At 47.3% G+C, this 21287-nt stretch overlaps 3 protein-coding genes across 3 annotated transcripts in view; 2 read left to right on the forward strand and 1 right to left on the reverse strand.

Annotated features, from left to right (window-relative positions):
• On the forward strand, positions 1-3628 carry LOC128424031 (neurotrophin receptor-interacting factor homolog). Its single transcript, XM_053409805.1, has 6 exons — positions 1-395; positions 1109-1613; positions 1801-1882; positions 2142-2224; positions 2861-2987; positions 3519-3628. The coding sequence occupies exons 2-6, from the start codon at positions 1200-1202 to the stop codon at positions 3569-3571; spliced, it is 759 nt and encodes a 252-aa protein (XP_053265780.1). The 5' UTR covers positions 1-395; positions 1109-1199; the 3' UTR covers positions 3572-3628.
• Positions 3584-21287, forward strand: part of LOC128398358 (zinc finger protein 850-like) — a gene marked incomplete at its 5' end in the record, with an annotated part of 25692 nt that continues 7988 nt past the window's right edge. Inside the window, 7 exons of the mRNA XM_053359364.1 lie at positions 3584-4831; positions 11602-11733; positions 13951-14418; positions 14619-14700; positions 14959-15038; positions 15699-15825; positions 16630-17388. Coding sequence (XP_053215339.1) covers positions 3584-4831; positions 11602-11733; positions 13951-14418; positions 14619-14700; positions 14959-15038; positions 15699-15825; positions 16630-17388 — 2896 coding nt within the window. The remainder of the gene's footprint in view (positions 4832-11601; positions 11734-13950; positions 14419-14618; positions 14701-14958; positions 15039-15698; positions 15826-16629; positions 17389-21287) is intronic.
• LAMTOR4 (late endosomal/lysosomal adaptor, MAPK and MTOR activator 4) lies at positions 7156-9506 on the reverse strand. Its single transcript, XM_053409811.1, has 4 exons — positions 9404-9506; positions 9224-9310; positions 8711-8828; positions 7156-7514 (listed from the first exon to the last, which is right to left on the reverse strand). Exons 1-4 carry the CDS (start codon positions 9404-9406, stop codon positions 7417-7419), a joined length of 306 nt encoding a protein of 101 aa, XP_053265786.1. The 5' UTR covers positions 9407-9506; the 3' UTR covers positions 7156-7416.

Genomic DNA, 21287 nt, shown 5'->3' on the forward strand with positions numbered 1-21287 from the left:
AGGCGAAGGGGGTTGTTCAGCTTATGCATGGGGGACCCCCCCAGTGAGGCTGCAATGGGGAGAAGGCGAAGGGCAAACTCTCTCTCTTTTTGTGTGAAGGAAATGCCCACCTACAGGGCACTGCAATAATCCCATCTGAGCCTGGCATCTCTGTGCCACTGTGGCTGCTCAGCTGGCCGAAACTGGAACTGGTCACTCCTAGTCACTGAGGCTACCTGAGCCTCAAGTGACCATGGTGGACCCCAGAGGACCCTCAAGCATATCTGGCTGTGTGGGGGTTAAGTCATGTAACATCGTCATCATTAATTACCTGCCCTTCACCCTAGATTCCCAGGGCAGAAAACCACATTAAAACACAATATCAAAAACAGCTTAAAACAACTTGCAGAAAGGAGGTGAGTCCTACTTTACTCACTTTTCAGGGCTATTCTTTGGCATCACCCACTTGGCCCTCAGGGGGGTTGGATCTGGCCCTAAGAACAAAGAAAAGGGCGCCCCACCCCGTAGTTTGTCTTGAATACATTGGAGATTCCCAGTGCTAGAAAATGAAGCAGGAAAGAAATGTGGACTGAAGTGGGGGAGGGAGAGAGAGGGCAGCCCTAGAGGACCCCAAGGTTAGGACCCCCACTCTGGCCTGGTGTGCAAATTATACTCAGTTTGTCATGGGCCTGACTTGATTTGTTGACTGAAAACACACACAAAAACGCGTAAACGTAATAGGCTGTGTAATAACAATTGTAAAGTTATTTACTAGAAACTCTCAAAATTAGATACAGCTTCTCATAACATCAAAGTCAACATTGTGATGTTAAAATGTAGCTTACTCAGTTAACCATCAAGCCCAGTATGTACAAAATGCAATTCCTGGATATTCCCCTGTTTCACCTATTATGTTTACGTGTTTTTTCAAGTGGATTTGGGTAATATAGGCATTCTAGTGGTTTTGATTTTGGATTATACTAAAAAAATTGGGTTCTACTCCTTCTTCCTTTCCCCCAAAAAAGGTGGGGGGGGGAGCATAGTGTCTGGGCTGTGGTGGAATTTTTACCCAGGTTCCAAGCAAGACTCGTCTGCACTTGCTCAGGGAACCTCTTTCTTTGCTTTGTAGAATTTGGTATCACTTCTGATTTGGACAGACAGAACTTGGCAGAAGACCAAAGGATTCCTTCTGATCTCTTGGAGGCTTCTTGAGAGCCCAGATGGATGAGCAAGACTCAGCTGGCCCTGAAGCAGGAGGAGGCCATGCCATGGAAACTGAGAGCAGTGGGGGATTATGGGAAAACTCAGTGCAGAAGATCCCAGGTGAGGAGGACACCCTTTGCTCAGAGGTGCAGAGCCAGCAGTTCAGGCAGTCCGGCTCTCTGGAAGCCAAAGGACCCCGAGAGGCTTGCGGCCGACTCCACCACCTTGACTGTCGGTGGCTGAAGCCAGAAAGTCATACGAAAGTTCAGATGCTGGACCTGGTGGTCTTGGAGCAGTTCCTGGCTGTCCTTCCACTGGAGATGGAGAGCTGGGTGAGGGACTGTGGAGCGGAGACCACTTCCCAGGCGGTGGCCCTGGCCGAAGGATTCCTCCTGAGTCAGGCAGAGGAGAGGAAGCAGGCAGAGCAGCAGGTGAGAGAAACTTGCCTCTGGATACTACCAAGGGGCTCTGAAAAGCAGGGAGAGTATCCAAAATATCTCTTTTTTTTTTTTTAAGTTTCCAAGGAATTATCTCTGATGCCCCAAAAGGTTTTGCCTCTGCCATTCCACTTCTAGGCATTCTTCCCATTTCCTGTTTTAATCTTTGTTGCTATTTCAGGGAAACTATCCATTTGCAGAAATGAGCGCCAATCACTTTGAGGCGGAGAGGATTCCATTGATGACTGAAGAGAGGCCACTGAGTAAGAAGAAATTAGTTTTTCCATCTCTTTGATAACATTGTGTGTATTTTGTAACTAATGTGTGTTTTTTCTCCATCTTTTTGGAGAGACACTTGAGGCCAAGAGCCCAAAGGAGGGGGGGGGTGTATTTTTACATAGCTAAAATATGAAATGTGTCCAAATATCCAAATGCATGGACCATCTGCAGTTAGAGCTGCATAGCTTCACCTCTGACAGAAGCATGCACTCATGGCTTCTTGTTTACCTTTGTCTCTTGCAGGTGTCAGAACGGTGGTGGAAAGACCTCCTCATCCATCTTTTAATGGTGGTGGAAGGGAAGCAGCAGCTATGGAACCAGATCAGGTAGCAGGAAGGAGCATTGTGGGGAAAGAGGCTGAGGGGTGGGGCAGCCAGGATGCCTCTGGGGCTGAGCAAATCTCCCTGAGAGTAATGAACAGCCACCTCCACTTAACTAGGCTTTTGAATGTTGCTAGCATTATTTATCAGTAATAATGCAGACCCCTGACAATTAAGCCCAGTCGTGGCCAACTCTGGGGTTGTGGCGCTCATCTCGCTTTATTGGCCGAGGGAGCCGGCGTACAGCTTCCGGGTCATGTGGCCAGCATGACTAAGCCGCTTCTGGCAAACCAGAGCAGTGCACGGAAACGCTGTTGACCTTCCCGCCAGACCGGTACCTATTTATCTACTTGCACTTTGATGTGCTTTCGAACTGCTAGGTTGGCAGGAGCAGGGACTGAGCAACGGGAGCTCACCCCATCACGGGGATTCAAACAGCGACCTTCCAATCAGCAAGTCCAAGCAGCACAGTGGTTTAAACCACAGCGCCACCCACGTCCCTAATCTAATCGTTAAAATACTTATCATTAAAGTACACAATAAAATAATTCCATTAAGTGGTTAGAAGAAGCAGCCAAACAACCCCCTTAAAACAACATAGCCGTCCTGTCTAAGAAGAGGACGTTTCTCTTTTTATTTTAGGGTCCAATCTGCTTTGAAGATGTCACTGTCCATTTCACAGACGAGGAGTGGGCCTTGCTGGATCCTGACCAGAGAGCTCTGCATAAAGAAGTCATGGAGGAGAATCGTGGGATTGTGGCCTCTCTTGGTAAGGCTCCCTGTCAGATCATATTATCTGTTTTGAAATTCAATCCATACCTCTATGTGATGAGCCTCCAATATTCTGATGGAGCTCAAGAGCGCAACCCCCAGCAGTGGCGATTTGGAAACTCCCCCCCCCTCCAGTTTTGCTTTTTTAAACATTATAGAAGATAGTAAGATTAAAATGACTGGGCTGGGCTGGTTAGGAAAGTGGTGGTAGTTTCTGTCAGGATTATTATTATTATTTTGCTTCTGTCCAATTTCAGTTGACTAAAGAGATGACTGACATTGGAAATTGGTGTTGAATCCATGACTGGGCCAAGCAAAGTCCACTCCGGAAAAGAGCCAAGCTTTTCAAACCTCAGGTTCCCATAAATATGTTAGCTAATGCCTTTCAACAAATGTAGTGATCCCTGTAGTGAGACTTCCTAATTCCCTTCAGTTCTTCCTGTATCACGTGTTAATTAGCATTGTTCAATAATTTGAGTTCCATTTCTTCCTGTAATCTGGATGTAATCCATTTCTCTATTCGTTCCAGGTGGTGATGAATTGGAAATTAAGAACTGGAAAGACCAAGACCTCAGGCTCTAATCTGTTTCTATTTTTGTTGCAGGTAGTGATGAAATTAAGAACAAGAGGGACCATGATAAAATCCACACAGTACAGAAGCCATATAAACATTTGGAGCATGGAGAGAGCTTCACTCAGCACTTTATTTCCATTTCACATCAAATAAATCCCTTTGGGGGGAAACCCTATCAGTGCTTGGAATGTAGAAAGAACTTTAGTCGGAAGGATAGTCTGACTTCCCATCAAAGGATTCATAGAGGGGAGAAACCATATCTGTGCATGGAATGTGGAAAGAGCTTCACTCAGAGTGCCCATCTCACTTCCCACGAAAGAATTCATACAGGGGAGAAACCACATCAGTGCTCAGAATGTGGAAAGAGCTTTAGTGTGAAGTCAAATCTCACAGCCCATCAAAAAATTCATATCAGGGAGAAACCGTATCAGTGCATGGAATGTGGAAAGAGCTTCACTCAGAGTGCCCATCTCACATCCCATCAAAGAATTCATACAGGGGAGAAACCATATCAGTGCTCAGAATGTGGGAAGACCTTCAGTAAAAGGGCTCATCTCACTTCCCATCAAATAATTCATATGGAGGGGAAACCCTATAAGTGTTTGGAATGTGGAAAGAGCTTCAGTCAGAGTGCCCATCTCACTTCCCATCAGAGAATTCATACAGAAGGGAAACCACATCAGTGCTTAGGATGGGGACGAAACTTCACAGTGATGTCCAATCGCACAGCCCCTCAAAAAATTCATACAAAGGAGGAACTATTTTATTGCTTGGAATGTGGAAAGAGCTTCCGTCAAAGTGCCCATCTCACTTCCCATCAAAGAATTCATACAGGGGAGAAACCGTATCCCTGTTCCAAATGTGGAAAGAGCTTTAGTGACAGGGCAAATCTCACTTCGCATCAAAGAATTCATACAGGGGAGAAGCCATATCAGTGCTTGCAGTGCGGAAAGAGCTTCAGTCAGAGCAACAATCTAGCTTCGCATCAAAGGATCCATACAGGGGAGAAACCGTATGAGTGCTTGGAATGTGGAAAAACCTTCAGTCACAGCCACCATCTCCTTTCCCATCAAAGAATCCATACAGGGGAGAAACCATATCCTTGCTTGGAATGTGGAAGGCGCTTTAGTGACAGGGCCAATCTCACTTCGCATCAAAGAATTCATACAGGGGAGAAAATATATCAGTGCTTGGAATGTGGAGACAGCTTCAGTCGTAAGAGAAGTCTCACTTCACATGAAAGGACTCATAGTAGGGAGGAACCATTTTAAATCCTTAGAACATGGAAACAGCTTCAATTCCAAGATGAGTCTCACTTTCCATCCAAAAATTAGTACAGGGCAGAAACCATATCACTAGTTGGAATGTAGAGAAAGCTTCAGTCTGAGCCCCCATCTCACTTCCAATCTAACAATTCATTCATGGGAGAAGCCACAACAGTGCTGAGAATGCGGAAAGAAGTTCAATGAGAGGGCCAATCTCACAATCCATCACAATCAAACCTAAAGAAATTCTTGTGCACGTGAGAAAAATGAATATTCTCTGTTAGCAGAGTTAAATAATTTTTCATATTATATAGATTTTGCTTTAGTTGTTTCATGTGTTTATGGGATTACGTATCAGTGTATCTATGAGTGATTTGATTCTTACATTCCTACATTTTTCAAATCTCTCATGCCACACATCTACACTGCATTCCAGTCCGATCTGACCCTGGATCGTGGGAGGTGTATTTGCATTACTAGAAAGGCACAAATGCCCAGCCAAGGAGGGAGGTTTTGCATTAGTACTGGAGTGCTAAGCAAGCGGCTCCTTGAAGTGTTCCAGGGATATGGAAGGACGATTTGCCCCTTAATGAAGGCAACTGGAGGCCAAGTGCAAAAGCTGAAACCTAAGGGTTGGGGTTCCCCAAGATAAATAAGGGGAGCTGAAAACAGAGTCCAGCCAGAACTTTTACACTCCTTTACCTGTGACCTCTTTTGATGTATGCAGTGTTGTTTTGTGATGTATAGCAGCTATTTGTATAAAACCCTATAAAACCTTTGTTCACATGTTCCTTTGGGGACAGTCTTTTCTAGCTGGCAAAACTGCCCTATTGTCCAATAGTTTTAATAAACCAAGTCCCAACAGGACATTTTTGTTTGCTCTCTTGGTTTCGTCGTTATTTAAAGGTTTGTTTCCTCACCTGGGCAAGGGCCAGTGGCATAGAGGTAAATTATTACCACAGTAGGATAAATCAAGTGCCAAGGATCTATTAAACTCAATTCATGTTTCCCTATTGTCCAACCTCACTAATTCTTTTTCTTTGTTGGTGTATTTCTATCTAGGTTAGGATAATATTTAATTAAAAATCCCCTGCTATTATTAACTCATCATAATTACAATCATTCAAGTGTCCAAAATAATCGGAAATCATTTATGGAGAGTCCATATTGGGACCATAAACATTACTGCAATGAGCTCTGAATCAGGCTACCTTTTAAGGTGACTCAGAAACTACAACTAATCCAGAATGTAGCTGCCAGACTGGTGGCTGGGAGCGGCCGCCGGGACCATAAAACACCGGTCCTGAAATACCTACACTGGCTCCCAGTAAGTTTCCAAGCACAATTCAAAGTGTTGGTGCTGATCTTTAAAGCCCTAAATGACTTTGGCTCTGTATGTCAAGGTGTATAGCCTTTTCAAAAAGAACAAAGTGTCATTCTAAGTTTGGAGCTGATTTATTTGATTGGAGCACTAAATTGCCATTATATAGTTCCTTTACAGGCCAACCAGAAGATTCACAAAACAGAGATTGAAATCCGGGTATCTCATTGTTGGGAGTTCCATTGGGATTGCACCAGCACAAGTCTACAGAGTCATTCTCATGGACTTCTTTCAGGAATATTTGAACTGTTGGGCTTTGAGATATTGTTGTTATGTGGTTATTATTTTGGCATGAGAGATATTATTTAAGATTCTATGTATTAGAAGGTGTTGAAATGTTGTGTATTTTTTTTTTTTAATGCCATATACATAGTTGTGTTGTTTGTGATTTATCTCTCTGCATTCCTTGGGTGTGGTATTGAGCTTATTTCCGTGCCAGCAAAACCTTTATTTACCTTTACCTTTTATGTGGGGCCATTGCTAAAAAGAGGCTAGTCAGGCCAAGGGGATAGCAAGGCTATTATATGGGTGCTGTGCTGATCACCTAACGAGCCAGGCTACCCAGATGCATCCAGACCTTTTGGGGGGGGTGCCATTTCCCGTCCCCCAGGTTGCCTTCGCTCTCAGGCCCTTCTGCTGCCATACGAGAAACTGAGAACCTCCGAGAAACACCTTCCCTTGGAGGTTTTTAAGCAGAGGCTGGATGGCCATTTGCCACCGATTCTTTGCTTGATTCCTGCACTGCATGGGGCTGGACTAGATGTCACTCAGGGTCCCTTCCAACACTGTGGTCCTATGGCCGCAGAAGGTGGTGAACTCTCCTTCATTGGAGATTTTGAGAGAGGTTGGGTGGCTACCTGTCAGGGGTTCTGGGCTAGATGACCCCAGGGTCCATTCCAACCCTAAAATTCCACAATTCTACTAAAAAGCTAGTCCAATGGGTTAGTTGTCTCTTTTCAAAGAACTTTATTTCACATGATACTGCCATCACGCCCACAGGTATATGGAGCAAACCCCCAGCGGCACAAAGCCTTTAAGCAGAATGTACAACGCATCCAAGGAGCCGCCAGCCCTCTTGTGACCCAGTATCAACACAGGGATGAGCCCCACACACATACAAAAAAGAAGGTGCTTTGTTCCTGCACTCCAACTCTCCTTGAGTCCCCCACTCCCAAAGTCAGTTACAGCAGAAGCAGGCAGGTCAAGTTCAGACGATCACAGGCTCCCGGACGCTGTTCTGCCTCTTCACCACAAACAGCTTCTGACCAGATATGGTCACAAGGAAGGAGTGCTCCCCAAACACCACTGGGGGGACGAAAGAGAGAGAGACCCCAGTAAGGGTATTAGGAGAGACGAGACCCCCAGCAGGGTGCTTGGGTGCATTTATGTACTTTTGCATATATTTATACACAGTCTGGTTATAATAAAACCTCAAAGCAGTATATAATATTATCACTGATGAAGATTAACAGCAGCAGTTTTAAACTTTCAAAAATATAGACTAAAAACTGATTTAAACTGGCATCAACTCTCTGAATGCCAAGGCGGGCTTGTTTTGCATGTTTTTTAGCAGGAACGAGAAGAGTGCAACTGAAGGCATCTGCCTAGCACCCATAGGCAGGGAGTTCCAGAGTTTAGGTGCTACCACATTAAGTGATCAAGTTCATACAACTGCAGTGCACGTATTATGTGGCACCTGTAGCCAGCCTAAATGGTCAGGCTGGCACATGCGGGCTTAGGTGATCTCACAGGTAAACTGGTCCCAAGTTGTTAAGGGCTTTACATTCTAATTGTGCCACCTTAAACTTGGCCTGGTAGCAAATGGGCAGCCAGTGCAGGTCTCTGAGTACAAGTGTTATATGCTGACGAGGCCTCACTCCTGCCAGCAATTGCGCTGTGGCATCCTGCACCGACAGCAGTTTCAAGGAAGCCCCACAAAGAGCACACTGCAGAACCACCTCACTTGCTCCCCATTCCTTCACTGATGGGGCGGTCACCCCATTTCCTCCTCACATCCCTCTGAGGTAGGTCAGGCTCAGTGACAGGAAGGTGCTTCTCCCAAGGAAGACCATTCAGTCCATTGAGCCCAGTTCTGTCTTCACTGACTGGCTGTGAATCCACTATAGGGTCCTCTGCAGACATACCTGGAGTTGCCATGGGACCTTCTGCATGCAAGGCAGGTGCCATGGCTCAGGGGAGGGGTGCTGAGCCTTCCTTCCCCACCACCCTAGCTCTCCCCACCACCTGCCTGGCTCTCCTTTAAGGTTTGGTGAAAGGGGGCAAGAACAGGACACATCAGGGAAGCTCCGAGTTCAACTCTACACGGGGGAGGGAGAAGAGCAGACGCCAAGAGGGGCCAAGAGGAATCCAGGCTCCCCTGAGGCTCCCCGACCTTCCCCACCAAAAGGGTGGGATGCAGCCCTGCTCCCCTTTGTATTCAGCGAGGCCCCACAGAGGAAGCCCGCCTGCGAGTGCTGGGAGCGGTCCTGCCCCCTTCTTACCAGAGATACGCCTGAAGGGCACCTCGGGGCAGCGGGGCAGGCGGAAAGCGCAGGCTGTGTTCACCAGCTCCGAGATCACCCCGGCCGTCCGCTCGTTGTTCTCCAGGTCGCCCGAAGACTGGCAGGGCAGGGAGAAAAAGAAGAGGAGTCCTTTGTCAGCAGGCATCTCGGGGCATCCCTGCCACCCGCCTCTTCTCCCTCCAAGGGGATCCTGAGGCAGCCCATGTGCTTTGCCGCCCGCATTTAACTCTCCCCTGACAACAGCCCTGCGAGGTCGGCTAGGCTGAGAATAATAATAATAATAATAATAATTTATTATTATTCATACCCCGCCCATCTGGCTGGGCGGCTCCCACTCGAATATTAAAAGCACAATAGAGGATTAAACATTACAAACTTCCCTAAATAGCCTGCCTCCCCCCCCCCAATATAAAGAGCTGTGCTTCCCAGGAGAGAGGGGAGCCCTGGCCCAGAGGGGCGTCTCCTCCTCCGTGTCCCAAGGCCCCTCCTCACCGCCAGCACCGCCCCGTCGCAGATGACCAGGTAGCCGGTCTGGTCGGGGACCCGCTCCAGCCCCTGAGTCAGCGCCGCCGTCGCCGCCTGAGGGAGAGAGAGAGAGAGAGAGTCAGGGGGGCGGGGGTCAGCGGGGGGGTCGGCCTGCCCTTCCCTTCCCGCGGGGGGGGAGCCGCCCACCATCGCCGCCGCCGCCGCCGAAGCTCCGTCCCGTGACCGAGCCCTCCGGTGCCGCCTCGAACAAGTTCCCCAACCTTGACTTCCGGCGGAAGCGGGCGGATAAAGGACGTCTCCGCTCTAGTCCTCGGGGCTCTCTTAGCGGATGGGAGGGAGCGCCGCTCTAGGACTCTGGAGCCTCTCCGTGGTGGAAGCCCGCTTAAGGCCGGCGCGGGGGGACTCCTCACTGCGCCTGCGCGAAGCCTCGCCGCCAAAATCTGCCGCTCGAAGCCCGCCTTTTCCCTTCCTTTTGAGGGGGGGGGGACCCTCCAGCTGGAGCTGGAAAACGCGGGGAGGTGGGGGAGGAACAGCCCTGAAAGAAGCAGGAAACAGCAATGGTAGTAAAAGGTGTAAAAGGTCTAGGAAAGCCTACAGCTCCTCGCAATGGTCCCCATTGTGAATTAACTTTCTTTGTTCGCCCCTGAAGGTCCCTGAAAGAGCAGCAGGATAAAGCAAGACGAATAGGAGCTCCTGATAACAGAGGCACAATATAACCTCACAGGCAGGTTCACTGTCATCCTTTGTATCTGAAGATGAAGAGGGGTTCACAGCATAAAAGGCAAAATAAACACACAAAACAAAAGCACAAAATACGCAATTGGAACCAGAAGAAACCTGCAACTTCCTGGCCCCCCACACCAGACACATTGAAACCTGGTGGGATGAGAGACCCGTGGCTGGACTGTAGGGCTTTTCTTTCTCCCTTTCCACCCCATTGTTCCTGAGCATTTGGCCAGGAAGGGGGGACAACACTTTCTTTGGCCCTTTGCTCCAAGTCGATAGGTATAACCACTTCAAAGGGAATACACTGAACAGGAAGGCAGCAGCAGCAGGAGGAGGACCGTTCTCTGCAAAGGATGTGTAGGTACACCTGTGAAGAAATCCATGATCTGGAGCATGGAAAGCACATGGAGAGTCTAGGACAAATGTCAGGTTCTGCACTTAAGGCAGGAAGAAGCAGCTGCACAAATATAGGATGGGGGACACCTGGCTTACTAGCAGCACATCTGAAAAGCATCTAGGGGTCTTGGTGGACCACAAGCTGAACATGAGTCAACCATGTGATGCAGCAGCAAAAAGAGCAAATCTATTCCAGGCTACCTCAATAGAAGTCTAGTGTCCAGATCAAGGGAAGTCATAGTGCCACTCTCTTCTGCCTTGAATACTGTGTCCAGTTCTGGGCACCACAATTTAAGAAAGATGTTGACAAGCTGGAAGGTGTGCAGAGGAGGGCAACCAAGATTGCCCAGCTGTGAGTCTTGAAGGCTGCTCCCTGCAAGGCCTTTTCCCACCTGGCCTAGGGGGCGGGAATCAGACTCACCCTGCTCTGCTTTAGACTCCTGGGAAGCTGGAGGGACATTGCCCGGCTATGCGTCTTGAAGAGCCCAGACTCACTGGAACAAACTCTAGGGTTGGGGCAAATGCTGAAAATGCTTTTAAATGTTTTAAAGAGTTTTTGTGGCATTTTGAATTTTGGTTTAAGCAGCTTCTTCTGGTCAAGTTTCAACGCAGTGCGTTCCTGGAGCTTCTCCAGCTTTGTGCTGATCTTTTCGTTCTGCTGCTCCGTCACAATGATTCTTTCCAGCACCTGGGCCATCTGGCTGCTGCTATCACTGAGGCTGCAGCTTAGTTTCTCATCTTCCTCCATGAGGGAGTGATTTTTCTCCATCCAAGATTGCACCTTTTCTGAGGGCCCACGACCCACAGAGACTGGAAGGGTCCCTCCATGAGGTCTGCAGCAGCAAGACCTGCAGCTTTAGCCAGCCGATCTCTGCTGCCTGAGGGTCAGTGTTCACTGTTCTTAATTTTCTGGCCCTATCAGCATAGCATAGTCTCTTCAAGGTTGGAATCTCCTGGGCTCACACAGGCAACCCTCAAGGTGTGGCTATTGCCTCCCAAGGAATCTTGCAAAAGGCGTGTTAACTTGGAGTCCTTATAAGGGACAAAATTGCCTTTTTTGGTTAACCAGAAAGTTGGCGCTTCGAGCTAACCCAGGAACGGCTGCGAGCGCAATTCCTGCATTGCAGGGGGTTGGACTAGACGACCCTCGGGTCCCTTTCCAGAGAGAATACTGTACAGCACAGTACGCAGAGAGGTGGAGAGGAGTGGCTTTGTCGCCCTCGGCTTTGCAAGGGTTAAAAGGAACCGAGCTGGATTCCTAGAGAGGAGAGGAAATGAAGGCGGGGGGAGGGTCCTCCCGAGCAAGAACCCCTCTCTTCCTGCAAGGGGCGGGGTGTGGAGAGGTGGTCTTTTTCCTGCGCAAGCGCTGTGTCGGGGGCGCCTCCTGGGACCCGGTGAGTCTCCTCTCCCCCCCCTTAGGGTGCAGTGGGGAGAAGGGGGTCCCAGGGCTGCAGGGGAGGGGAGGCGTCTGCCCCCTTCCTCTCTGCAAAGCCAGATAGAGAGTTCTGCTGTGGGTCCGCTGCAACTCTCCTCTCTTTGACTCTGTACGCTGCCTGCCACTTGGGGGAAGGGTCTTTGGGTCAGGGAAAGAGAGCATGCAAATAAACCCCTTTAAGATTGATGAAAAAGTCGCATTTATGAACAGAGGTCGTAACCGACTTGAACATTCAGACAAAACATACGGCAAAACCAAAAAAACCTACCAAAACTGACCTATGCAATGAATGAATGAACTGCTTGGAATACAGATCCACCTTTAATACCCAGTTATAAGTGTGTTTGCAAATATGTCAGACAAAACTGATTACGGTGGAATTATAGAGTGATTAGGTGATGCAAATAATTTATATGTATTTTATATCTGACTTCACTTAGCAATGTTTGCTTTTGAAACGTTTAAGATTTTTTTTTGTTAACTTTGTGTTAAATGTGTATACTGCCGTTGACCTCCTCCTTTGTAATGTTTTCTTTTGAAGTCTTTTAAGATAATATTTTAGTTTCCTGTTAATTATGTTGCTTTGACTGTATACTTTATATCTGACTTTCTTCAGAAATGTTTGATTCTGGATTGTTTTATTAATATGCTGTAAACGGCTTTGAGATTTTTCTGAAAAATATAAAGCGGTATAGAAGTGAAATGAATAATAACAGTAATAATGTGGAACATTGGAAGACGGAGGGCAAAGAAAAGAAAGTGCTTCTTTATGCAGTGCAGAGTTAAACCTGGTACACTCCAGTACTTGGGGCAAGGAAAGAAGCTGGGAGATGGCTCATATGGGAGTGGAGGAAAAACCTGGTTGAATGCAACCGGACACTGGTGAGGGCTCATCATGGACTCTGCCTAGTGGCAGTGAAGGCAGCACAGAAGCTTCCATTGCACGCTCATTGTGCCACCCAGCAGGGCTGTTCCAGGTAGTGTGGAATCCTTTACAGTCGGCAGTAGCTCACTGTGGCTTTTTTGCAAATCCTTTTGAGGATAAAATCACTTGAATCCACCAAGACCTTGAGTTTGCTGTAATAGCAGATGAATCTCATGGTTTGTCCAGAGCCCTTACTAGTCCTGTTGTGTTGGATGAGTTTCAGTTAGTAAGACTCGCAGATGTGGACAAGTTCCCAGATCAGTCAGTGCAACCACTTGCAGTCTGGACCTTTGTCCTTCTTCGATGAGAAGAAATAGCACTGAGGTCCAGCTCTGAGGGCCTTCTGGCGGTTCCCTCACTGCGAGAAGTGAGGTTACAGGGAACCAGGCAGAGGGCCTTCTCGGTGGTGGCCCCTGCCTTGTGGAACGCCCTCCCAGCAGATGTCAAGGCAATAAACAACTATTTTACTTTTAAAATACAACTGAAGGTGGCCCTGTTTAGGGAAGTTTTTAATGTCTGATGCTGTATTGTTTTTAATATTCGGTTGGAAGCCGCCCAGAGTGGCTGGGGAAACCCAGCCAGATAGGCGGGTATTATTATTATTATGGCAGGGATGAGACAGCTAGCTGGGCCAGGGAGATGGTCATTGCCTCCCTGCATGAGTGGGTGGTCCTTTCCTGCCTGAAGGAGGCGGGGGCAGAACCAACCACTTCTCAAGAAACCCTCCCTGCATTTGGAAAACCTAAGTAACTGCAGGCCAGTTGCCAGCCTCCCCTTATTGGGCAAGGTTCTTGAGAGGTTCATAACGGACCAGATCCAGGTGTTCCTGGAGGAAATTGATTTCCTAGATCTGTTTCAACTGGGGTTTAGGTCCACTTTTGAACACATACGTATCTGGGCCTCAGAACAAAGACAAAAGGACCTCACCAAAGTAGTATGAGAACGTTGCAGATTTCAAGTGCTAGAAAAAGTGACCGGACCAGGAAAGAAATGTGCACTGGAGTGGGAGGGAGAGCAACTCTTGAGGACCCCAGGGTTAGCACCCCAAGTCCAGCTCAGTGTCCAAATTACACTCGGTACAAATGACTCTTCAATCGCAGTTCTAATGGCATACGTTCACTGAAAACACTGAAAGGTGGAAGAAACCAGGCCTTTCATCTCACAAGACTCAGCCATGCTTAATTCAGGGAACATTTTTATTCTCCTGACCGTGTATCAATTTTATAATGGAACAATCTATTTGCTTTGTAGAAGTTGCTAGCCCCTGTTGGCAGAAGACCAAGGGGTTCGTTCCAATCTCTTGGAAGCTTCCTGAGAGCCCAGATGGATGAGCAAGACTCAGCTGGCCCTGAAGCAGGAAGAGGTTATGCTGTCCAAACTGGGAGCAGTGGGGGATTCTGGGAAAACTCTGTGAAGAAGATCCTGGGTGAGGAGGACACTCTCTGCTCAGATTTGCAGAGCCAGCAGTTCAGGCAGTTCTGCTACCAGGAGGCCAAAGGACCCCGAGAGGTTTGCAGCCGACTACACCACCTCTACCGTCAGTGGTTGAAGCCAGAAAGGCACACGAAAGCTGAGATGCTGGACCTGGTGATCTTGGAGCAGTTCCTGACTGTCCTTCCACCAGAGATGGAGAGCTGGGTGAGGGAATGTGGAGCAGAGACCAGTTCCCAGGCGGTGGCCCTGGCCGAAGGTTGCCTCCTGAGTCAGGCAGAGCAGCAGGTGAGAGAGACTGTCCTTTGGATACTCTCAAGGGGCGCCAAACAGGAGGGAGAGTGTACCCAAACTCTCTTCTAATGGCCCATCCATTTTTGGAAAGCATTAAGTGGATCATATTAGATACCCCTAAATCTTTTGCTTCTGCCATTAATTTTCCAATCCTTCTTCCTGTTCTCTGTTTTGAATCTTTGTTTCTCTTTCAGGGAAAGGATCTGTTTGCAGAAAGGAGCCAAGATTCCTCTGAGGCAGAGAAGACTCTGTTGGACGCCAGAGAGAGGCCACTGGGTAAGGAGGAAGGAGGTTTTTCGCTGTTTGGTCACATTCTGTTTGTTTTGGAACTATTCTGTAGGTTCTTTTAATCATTTGGGGCCAAGAACCCAAAGGAGGGGAGATGTATGTTTGCACAACTAACATATGAAATGGGTACAAACATCAACATTCACTCAGCAGGTGAGGCTTTTAGAAAGCTCTTCTGTATTCAGTGCTGCTTAAACCTCTGAGAAGCAGGCGCTAAGACTTCCCACTTACCTTTTTGTCCTGCAGCTGACAGAAGGACGATGGCAAGAGCTCCTCATCCATCTTTTCCTGGTGGAGGGGAAGCAGTGGCTGTGGAAGGAATTCAGGTAGGAGGAAGGAGCATTGTGGGAAGGAGGCTGAGGGACGGGGCAGCCAGGTGCCTCTGGGTCAGGATGAATCCCTCTCCTCATCTTGGTTTCTGTCGCGCCTGTCCCTAACAAAGGCCTAAAATGCAATTCCAGAAGGTTAATAAACAGCCATCTCACTTTAACTGGCCTTATGAATATTGCTGGTATTATTTATCTGTAGTTGTAGTTTTATTTATTGATTTCCCATTTAATATTAAAATAGGCTTCTAACCATAAAAATAATAGTGGCCAGGATTCACCAAATGAGCCCCATCAGTTGCGCTTTCTCCCTCCTTCCCCTCCTGTGACCCCCTGCACCCCCTTGAAGTTGGTCTTAGGGCATTGGGGAGGTTTCCCCCTCCAGAACAGCAGACGGTGGGAGGAAAGAGGGGATCCTTCCATCTGGGAAACAGGGACGCTTGCGCAGACTGATTTGAAGAACGCCATGTGAATTACGCCCCCCCCCCATTTACACATAGATTAATACCCATTATTGAAAGACATGTAAGAGAAGCATCCATAATTAAAATGTACAACAAAACAATCCCATTAAAAGAGCAATTAACAGGCAGAAAACAGCAAAGCAATGTGTAGTAGATAATGTTTTCTAAGAGGAAGACTTTCCCCTTTTTATATTAGGGTCCAGTGTGCTTTGAAGATGTAGCTGTTCATTTCACAGATGAGGAATGGGCATTGCTGGATCCTGACCAGAGAGCTCTGCATAAGGAAGTCATGGGGGAGAATCGTGGGATCACGGACTCTCTTGGTAAGGCTCCCTGTTGGATCATGATATCTGTTTTGAAATTCAGTACGGATCTCTATGAGGTGAATCAAGTATTTTGATGGAGCTAAACAACAACACCCACAGCAGGCTTCTTCAACCTCAGCCCTCCAGATGTTTTTGGCCTACAACTCCCATGATCCCTAGCTAGCAGGACCGGTGGCAAGGCATGCGGGGAATAGTAGTCGCAAAACATCTGGAGGGCCGAGGTTGAGGAAGCCTGACCCACAACATCTGGGATTTTGACAGCCCCACAGTGAACCGTGAATGGAGAGTTATCAGCTGTTTTATCTGTGAATATTCTTCCTCCAATTTTGCCTTTTTAAACCATGATCTGGCTGGTCTGAACTGCCCTAGCCTTTTAAAATTTAGGCTTTGGTGTGGTTAGGTTCTGTTATGTTCTCATGTCTTTCCTTCTTTCTGTCTGTTCTTGGTAGACCAAAGAGACTTCTGACATGGGAGATGGATTGGATTCCATTATTAGATCAAACAAAATCCATCAAAGAAAAGAGCCAGGGTTTCTGAATCTCAGGTTCACATAAGTATGTCTGTTAATGCTTGTCAGAAAAGTCAATGAACCCTGTAGTAAGACTTTTAGTAAGTTACCATTGTTTATTAATCTATGGCCTGTAAAAGTGTGGGGGAGAGGAATGTTATTATGATGACAATTTTATTATTAGGCAGCCTATTTACTATGTTTTCATAACTGACAAAGGGTAATAAACTAATAATAAAAATAATAATAACTTGGAGCTCAATCTCTTCCTGGTCTTTCTCTTTTTGATACAGCTGGTAATGAATTGGAAATTGGTGATGAATTGGAAATTAACAAGGGAGACCGTGACAAAATCCACACAGCGGAGAAGCCATATAAATATTTGGAGCGTGGAGAGAGCTTCAGTCAGAGTTCCCATTCCACTTCCCATCAGAGAAATAAGAGCGGGAAGAAACCAAATCAGTGCTTGGAATGTGGAAAGAGCTTCAATTCCAAGTGGAGTCTCACTTGCCATCAAAGAATCCACACTGGGGAGAAACCATTTCAGTGCCAAGAGTGTGGAAAGAGCTTCAGGCAGAAGGAAAGTCTCACTTCCCATCAAAGAATTCATACATTGGAGAAACCATATCAGTGCTTGGAATGTGGAACAAGCTTCACCTGGAAGGAAAGTCTCACTTCCCATCAAAGAATTCATACAGAGGAGAAACCCTATCAGTGTTTGGAATGTGGAAAGAGCTTCAGTCGGAGCACCAATCTCACTTCCCATCAAAGAATTCATACAGGGGAGAAACCATATCACTGCACGGAATGTGGAAAGAGCTTTAATACAAGTGTAAGCTTCCGTCGGCATCAAAGTAGTCATCGTGGGGAGAAACCATTTCAGTGCCAAGAGTGTGGAAAGTGCTTCAGTCAAAAGGGAAGTCTCACTGCTCATCAAAGGATTCATACAGGGGAGAAGCCATATCAGTGCATGGAATGTGGAAAGAGCTTTTACCAGAGCTGCAATCTCACTTCCCATCAGAAGTCTCACAGGATCGGGACACTATTCTTTTGTTGATGCAGCCTAGAATAGCATTAGCTCTCTTTTTTGCTGCTGCTGCATCACTGTTCACACATGTAGAGCTTGCAGTCCACTAAGACCCCTAGATCCTTTTCACATGTACTATTGGCAAGCCAGGTGTCTCCCATCGTATATTTATGCCAAAGTGTGGAACCTGACATTCGTCCCTATTGAATTTCATTTTGTTAGTTTGTTCCCAGTTCTCCAATTCTGTGTTCTGGGGCATTAGCTACCCCTCCCAGTTTGGTGCCATCTGCAAATTTGATGAGCATCCGCTCAGTTCCTTCATCTAAATTGTTTATAAAGATGTTGAACAACAACGGGCCCAGGACAGATCCCTGTGGCACCCCACTTGTCACTTTTTTCCTGGATGATGAGGAACTGTTAATGAGTACTCTTTGGGTTCAGTCAGTCAGCCAGCTACAAATTCACCTAACAGTTACCTCGTTCAGCCCACATTTTACCAGCTTCCTCATGAGAATATCATGGGGGACTTAGTCAAAAGCCTTACTGAAATCAAGATACACTATGTCCACAGGAATTCCCCTGATTGACCAACTTGTTACTCCATCAAAAAAAGAAATTATATTGGTCTGGCATGACTTATTTCTGAGAAACCCATGCTGGGTTTTAGTAATCTAAGTGCTCTCAGACAGACACCTGAATTATATGTTCTAGGACTTTTCCTGGTATTGATGTCAAGCTCACCGGTCAGTAGTCAGCTGGGTCTCCCCTCCCCCCTTTTGGAAGGTGGGGACATTTGCATGCTTCCAGGCTGCAGGGATCTCACCTGTTCTCCAAGAATTCTCAAAGATTATAGAAAGAGGCTCTGAGTTTATATTTGCAAGCTCCTTTAATACCCTTGAGTGCAGCTCATCAGGCTCTGGAGATCTGAATTCATTTATAGTAGCTAGGTGTTCCCTTACTACCGGTTTTCCTATCTTGGGCTGCAGCTGTCTCCTTGCATCATTGATTCTGTTATCATCAGGCTGGGCAGTGCTTTCTTTTGGGGGAAGACGGACGCAGAGTAGGTGCTGAGTGGTTCCGTCTTCTCTCAGTCACCCAACAGCGTTTCTCTGTCCTTTCCACGCAGAGGACCTGCCACTTACTTGCTTGTTCTTCCTCTTGCTTTGAACACAGCTGAATAAAACTTCTAAAATTATTTTCAATCTCTCTTCCAAGCCTGAGCTCATTCAGAGCGTTGGCCTGCCCAGACCTCCCTGCAACTGTTGGCTACTCGTGTATACTCCTCCTTTGTGATTTCTCCTTTCTTCCATTTGCTATACGTTGCCATAGCAGTGAGACCAGTGGGAATTTCATTCCTCCGTGTTGCAGGTGTGTGATTGTTGCTGTCACACGTCTGTTTACATTCCACAGTGTTGGATGTCATGGGAACGGAAGTTCAGATACGCTGTTTCTGTGATAATGCTTTTGCTTTTCCCCTCTCTTGCTGATTAAGAAAGTAAGAGGAGCCATGTTTTCCTTTGTCCTGTAAATAATAAACATAGCGCTTCGTATCCATGCCTCAAGCCTCACTTTCACTGTCTGTTGATACTGCGTGCATATGTTTACAGGTATCTGTTGCACCGGTGGCTCGGGAGGAAGATCAATCACCCGAGTGGCACTTCGAAGGGAGTAACACACCAGCCATGGTGTTGATTTCCCAATATATTAGTACCATATCAGGTAAACTATATCAGTGCTGGAATGTGGAAAGGGCTTCAGTCAGAGGGTCAATCTCTCTTTTTTTTAATATAATTTTTATTAACAAGCCAATCAAATCACATTAATTCCAAATCACATTAATTCCAAATTACACAGCCAAATTTTTGTTGGGGGTACCCATGCTTCGAGCTCAGAAAGGGATCCAAACATCTCTCTTGCTGCTGCTTTAATGTCAGAGGGTCATTCTCAACGGCCCTTCAAAGAACTCATGGCAGGGAGAAACCCCATATCAATGGCTGTGTGTGAATTTAATTTGAGGACACTTTATGAATATGTAGGTGAGGATTGCAACAGTGTTCTTCTCATTTGGAAATCCAGCAAAAAAATGTCATTGTCAAAACCATTGAGTGCACACACCCTCAGTGCCCAATATCTCTTCATAGCCAGATTTGTGAGTTGCAAGTCACTGGGCAAGGGGTTGAATACCTGCTTCATGTCATGTCTGCAATTTGCCAGCAATTCATGTACTTCAGGAGCCTCCAATTTACTAATATGTGGTGCTCCTGAGCGCCACTGACACCCTCAGCACGTCCAGGATGGTGGCCGTGTCCCCTTGAAGCTCTCTCTGGTTTCTGCTCAGCACACACACACATCTTCCAGAAAAGCCACAGGTTTCAGGCTTCCCTCTGTGAGAAGCGTAAGCTGAGGATTCCCTTCCTGCTGTCCTTTGATTATTCAGAGTACATTCCGAGAGGATGCAAGGAGCAATGGGTTGTATCCAGGATGAAGAAAGAGTTTTCTGTTTGCTGTACTTCAGAGGTGCTTGGGAGCAATGGCAAGCAGTCCAGACCCCACTTTCCCAAGCCAGGTGGAAAAGGCCTGCAAGGCAAGGAGCAGGTCTCTCAAGATGGTCCCTGGCCTCTCCAGCAACCTCCTCAGTGGAGACAGAGTGTGAGAGTAGTGGTTGTTGTCAAGCAGGGTTGATAGATTAGTAGTAGAGAAACAGCGTTGTAACACCCATTGTAATCAGGTGACAAAAAGAGCAGGAACATTTGAAATCGTAAGTTTATGTACCCAAGATTATCTTGAAACCCTTGTGTGTTTGTTTTAATAAATCAGTTGCATTCCACCACACATCTCCTCCTTTGCTAGGTTAGGGGTGAAGGTCCTCTCTCCCCAAGGTGGCAGCGGGAATAAAGCGGTGGTCTGATGAAAGACCCAGTCAAGACCCAGCTCATAGCTGTGCATCTGGAATAAAATGGGGAGGGGGCACAGGGGTGGGTGGGCAGTGCCAGAGCACCTAGGAGTGTAGGCAGTGCAGTGTGTGGGGCTTGTTGTTGACTCCTGCTTTCAAGAGAGAAACCACAGAGGGAGAGAGGGGTGAGCTGCCTGCGTTCAGCTTTGCAAGGCTTCAAAGGACCTGAGCTGGATTCCTAGCAGGGCAGGAAGTAAAAGCAGGGCAAGGGTCCTCCAGAGCAAAAGCCCCTTTCTGCAAGGGGAGGCAGGTGGCTGTTGCATCTCTGCTCTGCCAAGGCTGCCTCTGTGGAGCTTCCTGGAACCTGGTGAGTCTCCTTTCTGCCTTAGGGTGCAGTGGAGAGAAGGGAGGAGAGGGGGGCCCCGGGCTGCAGGGGGAGGGGCTCTAATGCATGGGGAGGACCCCCAAGTCTGGGAGAAGAGGGTTCTGCCAGGGTGGCCATGAGTTTGCAACTACAGTGGTACCTTGGGTTAAGTACTTAATTCATTCCGGAGGTCCGTACTTAACCTGAAACTGTTCTTAACCTGAAGCACCGCTTTAGCTAATGGGGCCTCCTGCTGCTGCTGCGCCGCCGGAGCACAATTTCTGTTCTCATCCTGAAGCACTATTTCTGGATTAGTGGAGTCTGTAACCTGAAGCGTATGTAACCTGAAGCGTATGTAACCCAAGGTACCACTGTAGTCTTCCTTTAGATCCATACACTGCTTGCCACTTCCAGGGTGTGTGTGTGTGTGTCTTCGGGTCAGGAAAGATTTCATGCAAATAAACCCCATTCAGATTGATGAATACGTCACATTTATTAACAGAAGTTGTGGGCAGATGGAAACATTTGTGTAGGAATAACAGAGGACGACGGGAGGTTGGATGCAGGTGAGCTGTGCAGAGGCTCCTTTTATTAACAGGAGTTGTGGGCAGACGGAAACATTTGTGTAGGAAAAACAGGACGGGAGGTCGGATGGAGGTGAGCTGTG

This window comes from Podarcis raffonei, chromosome 12 (genome assembly GCF_027172205.1).
Source record: "Podarcis raffonei isolate rPodRaf1 chromosome 12, rPodRaf1.pri, whole genome shotgun sequence".
Classification (NCBI taxonomy): domain Eukaryota; kingdom Metazoa; phylum Chordata; class Lepidosauria; order Squamata; family Lacertidae; genus Podarcis; species Podarcis raffonei.

Bases quoted from the DNA above. Each gene is read 5' to 3' on its own strand.
- LOC128424031 (XM_053409805.1), top strand. From the start codon at position 1,200: ATGGATGAGCAAGACTCAGCTGGCCCTGAAGCAGGAGGAGGCCATGCC. The intron at 2,225-2,860 runs GTAGCAGGAAGG...TTTTTATTTTAG, and splicing joins CAGCTATGGAACCAGATCAG to GGTCCAATCTGCTTTGAAGA. The intron at 2,988-3,518 runs GTAAGGCTCCCT...TATTCGTTCCAG, and splicing joins TGGGATTGTGGCCTCTCTTG to GTGGTGATGAATTGGAAATT.
- LAMTOR4 (XM_053409811.1), bottom strand. The intron at 8,829-9,223 runs GTGAGGAGGGGC...CTGCCCTGCCAG, and splicing joins GCGACGGGGCGGTGCTGGCG to TCTTCGGGCGACCTGGAGAA. The intron at 7,515-8,710 runs GTAAGAAGGGGG...TCGTCCCCCCAG, and splicing joins GCCCTTCAGGCGTATCTCTG to TGGTGTTTGGGGAGCACTCC.